This window comes from Montipora capricornis, chromosome 7 (assembly GCF_036669925.1).
Source record: "Montipora capricornis isolate CH-2021 chromosome 7, ASM3666992v2, whole genome shotgun sequence".
In the NCBI taxonomy this organism is placed as follows: domain Eukaryota; kingdom Metazoa; phylum Cnidaria; class Anthozoa; order Scleractinia; family Acroporidae; genus Montipora; species Montipora capricornis.
In genome coordinates, this window is record NC_090889.1 from 37,527,482 (window position 1) to 37,532,481 (window position 5,000).

The 5,000-nt window shown below is 35.0% G+C and overlaps 1 protein-coding gene across 1 annotated transcript in view; it reads right to left on the reverse strand.

The window, feature by feature from the left end:
* LOC138057109 (gamma-aminobutyric acid receptor subunit alpha-6-like) overlaps positions 1 to 5,000 on the reverse strand; it is a 46,459-nt gene that overhangs the window by 27,182 nt on the left and 14,277 nt on the right. Inside the window, exon 4 of the mRNA XM_068903163.1 lies at positions 3,004 to 3,034. Within this exon, the coding sequence (XP_068759264.1) occupies positions 3,004 to 3,025 (22 nt within the window). The 5' untranslated portion in view covers positions 3,026 to 3,034. The remainder of the gene's footprint in view (positions 1 to 3,003; positions 3,035 to 5,000) is intronic.

The window sequence follows — 5,000 nt, forward strand, 5'->3', positions numbered from 1 at the left end:
TCAAGTAACAAAAGGTGTTTTGTATGATTATAGTTCCCGTTCCCCAAATTTCGCATGCCTAAAGTAAACGGGTGTAAACTGAGTGCAATAGAAGAAGATTTCTTCTTAATGACAATTGTTTGCTGTTTTCCGTGGTGAGAAGGATCGAGTTATTATCGAGAGATTTAACGGCTTTTTTGTTCAGAATTTCTCTTGCAAAGGTGTAACGTCCAGAATACGTCATCTCTACATCTAAATATGTTTGTTTCCCAACAATTTGTAAAGTTTTCATTCTTATATTAAAATGTTTTGGTTCTTGTTTTGTCCTTAACCACTGGATATAAATATGTTTGACTTTTGGTGTTCTTCTTTGCATGGTTATGAAAAATTAAATCATTCAAGCGATTGTATGCAACCCTAACTGATTGATTGACTGACTGATTGATCGAGCGATTGATTTATTGATAACTGGATTGATAGATCGATGGATAGATCAACGACTGGATAGATTGGTTGATTGTTGTTTTGGTTGATTAATCGATTGATTGATTTGCTGAATAATGCATTCACTGACTGACGACGGATTGACTGAGCAACTGATTGGCCGTTTCGTTGGATGACTTTGTGAATGTTGAGCCAACGAAAAAATGCCGAGTCTCACCATCCAACTTGAGGTGTTTAACGCGGCACTATTTTGAATAACAAGGTAGGAAGTTTATCTGGGTCATAAGCCAAATGTTGAGTGAGGTTTGCAAAAACTGTCTAAGATAAAAGGGCCGATGGCATTCGCAGTGGCACTTACCATATTAGCCTCCTCGATGTTTCCAAAAGATTCAACGTACAAACTACTTCTTATGCGAAGAACTTCGCCCTTTTCTGAAGCATAATGTAAAGCAGGTTAAACACCAAGTCACGCAGCAATTCCCAATCCTGGGCTTATGTCGAGACTAACTTCTTTAGAATGTGTTACATGAATTAAATGCTAATTTACCAAAGGTTGGAAGCAAGGTCTTATCGTACTTGTCGAAAAAAGTGGAAAGGACATCAGCATCCACTCTGAAATGAGTATGGAAGAATCAGTCAGTCATTTTGAAGGATGTTCGGATGAAATATTTTGTCCACCTTGGAGAGTCTCATTAGGCTGGCAGTTAAAAGGCAAAAAACATATAAGACATCAAACTAAAAGTAAAACGATTTAAGTATAACGAGCTATTTCATTCCGAAGGGGGAAGGGGTGTAGCTTAAAGTTTGTTTTTGACGACTAAAATTCTTAAATTTTGACGGTTGAGTGCTTTCAGGAGGAAATTTCCTTCATTTTTAGTTAATATCATTGACTTTCAATTTTCCTTTTAATCGGAAATTTGTGTTTAGGACGTTGCTTTGCTCTATCTCGTCACTTAGAATAACTTGAAGCAAGCTAATGAATCTGTTATTGGAAAGTATTTTTCAAGTCCAATAAAGCCGTCAAATCGGACTGCACTCTGAAACCCTCTCAAATTGAATCGAGTTCAGTCCGAATTGCAGGCTGGACCAGTTGCCTGAGTGGTTTAAAATGCTTCAAAATCAGAACCAAAATTATTGAACGAAACTAATCTGATACTTACTGGTGAGATATTAATAGCACTGCCAAGAAGACCCAGGAATGACGAACGGCAGATTTCATGTGTGGTAGCTGACACAAAAAGACAAATGTCAAATGCTTTTGACGTTCTGGCAAAAAAGATATCGTTTTTCATAATAGACATCGGCAGCGTGGATTTTGTCAAATCCTTGAAATTACTTATAATCTTAACCGGCACCACGCCATAGCTCTATTTGATAAGCAATTTTCCTGACCGAATTCAAGAGACGACGTTTGGCCTATTGCATTTGAATCCAGAAATAAACTACAACTCAGCTAATTTTTGACACCTTACTTTCTTTTGGTTTGTCTGTGGTCCCAAGTTTTAATACGAAACCAGCGTTAGCGTTCATTTATGACCATTCACGACTTGTTTTCAACTTGGCGGACGATGGCGATTTCTAGCTGAAGACGGTCTTAAAGCGATTTTTAACCTTAAATAAGCATGTGAAGTGACAGAAGATAAAAATGACAAAAATGTAAGGACGAAATATTTCTTTGAATCTATTAGATTTCGGGAAAATTTAACAAAAAAACCAATAACAACTAGGCCGAGTATATATATCATTTATATGGATTATCTTTCCAAAATAGATCATATCTGATGCATCTTAATTCTATTTTAGGTTCAACACAAGAACTGTCATCACGCAAATGTGAAAGTCTTGAAAGACTGATTGCAAATACTTGAGCCAAAAATTCGATGGCTATGAGCAAAATGGAAGCGTCAAGAACATTATTTCATGTAAAATTACGGACACGGACTGAATGTTGTTGTCCCCATATTGCCAGAGAATTGGTTGGCATATTTAATACAACAAAGATCACCCACTGTAAGCAACAGAGAACTGAATACTGTATATTAATCTGATAAGGAAAATTAATATACTAGTCTTGCAATGCCTTTGAAGGTATGGCTTTCAGTTACCTCATTATACACAAATTTAAAGCCGACAATAAAGAGGAAAACTGAAAATTTAAGTCCAGGTTTTCAATAAGAGCCGGCGGCCGACGAAATTCCCCGTCTATTATATACGCAAACTCGCCGCATACTTTTCCTTGGAAGTTACACCAAATTTGAGAAATAACATAAGAAACAATCGCACAGAACATGACCCTTGAAAAAAGTTTTGCTCATCAAAAACAAAAGAGAGGTCTGAATTCTAAGTAATTTCGGCAGCGATTTTAGCTTCCCTGTCTATGTCAAAGATCGAGCAAACACAAGCTCGTGCCTTCGGCCCTTGGAACGCGCAGCTTTGGTGCGTGTTGTACATTCTCCGTCTTTTCCTCAGATTTTGCCGCCTAGTAAAATTGTTATTGAAACTCCTGAAGCATAAACGAAGAGTAGGTAAGCAAAAGTCTAAACATACTTAGTAGAGGGGACTAAATTGTAGTATACAAACCTTTATGTAAGTGCTTCCTCATTTTCTATACCTAAGGATATTATGCAATCACACGATCAAAGTTAAGACAAGTTCTCTTTGAAAAGACAAAACCGAAGCAAAGTGAAGTTAACAGTTTTAATACAAGCACTCTAATGAAATAAATGTAATAAGTCTTTAATAAATGAATATGAGATCATCACACGAAATAAATATAATTGCAAATCTATTTATTTTTCATGGTTTCACTCAGATAATCATGTAGTTTTTTGGCTGATGTTGGTTTTCACAGTGTAAAAGTTCAAAAATATTCAAATAGTTTATCATTTTTTGAGCTAAATTTTTCTTAAATCTAATTTTTCTTGAATCTAAATGTACCAATAACAATAACAAATGGAAAACATAGAATATATGCAAAATAAAGATTGCATTATTTTGACAGCATCATATCTTGTATAATTTTTTTTGTTACAAAATAATCAGAGAGAAGCCAAAAACCCGTGAAATAGACGACTAAAACACCTTAGTAGTCTCTAATTGGTCTCTAAATCAATTAAAAAATTAAGACCATTATTGTTTTCCTTTGTGTATTAGATTTGGTTTCATGGGTTTAATGCCTTCATTCTATTATACTTAGCATTTCTTAGTTCGAAGATTTTGGTCAAATCATTGCCCAGTTCAATATCTAGTTCAATACTAGACTTGTTTAATTCGGCTTTCATCTCATTAATTAAGTTCCCTTTCCAGTTCAATCTTTGTTCTTGTAAAGTTATCTTAAAAGCCTTTTGGGGTCAGTTTTTTACACTGGTGCTTTGAAATGTGCGGGCTTTGTTTGTCTGTTTTCCTTTGCTGCCTCACTCCTTTTTAACTGACACAAATACTCAGCGGTGGATGCAGAACAGCAGGCTGGTATTTCATCTTTAGCACAAAGCAACTCAATTTTTTGATATCTCGAATATCTTTTGTGGGTAAAAAGTTTCAAGAGGATCTTCAGCCAAAGGTACTACATCGTGATAAAATACAAGCACTGTAATAAAATAAATGCAATAACTCTTTAATAAATGAATACGATATCATCGCACAAAATTAATATAATTTATTTTTTTATGAAGAGAAACTAAAAGAAATATATTTTTTTTTCTAACGCGCTTGATGATCAATATCGCCGCAAAAATTTAAAAAACGGTACCATTTAAAAAACTGTTCAAATTGTGTGGATAACAGGTTGATTGCAAATGGACGTCCTTTGCTTTTGTTACAATCACTTGAAGTGAGATAAGAACAACGAAAAATGCTAACTTTATGGACGCCGTACACAGATGTTTCACCCATTGAATTTACCACGGCCTTTCAGACACCGCAGGATATATGTATCGATTTGTATGCTAAACTGACCTAGTATTCGATTCTTCCTGGTGGGAAGAACATTTTGATAACAAAAAAAATTTCGTTTTTTAATAGAATGTGAAAGAAGTGATGACAGCATGAGGATTACTCGTTGCGTGAGACTGAAGTCAAAAATGCCATTAGCAACACACACATACAAGCAAAAAAGTTACCGCCAGTGTTTCGCATGTTGCGAAGACAAAGAAAACTAATTCCAATCAGTTACGAATCTCAACTAATTAAGTCTCCAATTCTGTATTTATTTGTCGACCTTTTCACTGGTTCAATAACAATGCGATGCACGAGAGGCCTTTTACGAAATGAGCGAGATATATGTCGTGTTAAAATGTTAAGAAAATACTCTTTTAATATTGAATTCTTTCAGTAGTCTTTTTCAGAACAAAGAGTTTTTTTGTCAAGTCAAATCGAGATATGTTTTTAACATCGAGATCAAAGCTATAAGTTAATAGTATGCTGATAATGCAAAAACTGTCTATCTTTTCTAGAACGAGATACATTCTAGGAAGAAATAGTAAAAATGTCTTCGTTGATTCTGTTTCGTCGCTTCACTGATCCAGATTATGAACAAGGCGTAACTAACCACAGAAGTCTTAAAAAGTATCACCAGATTG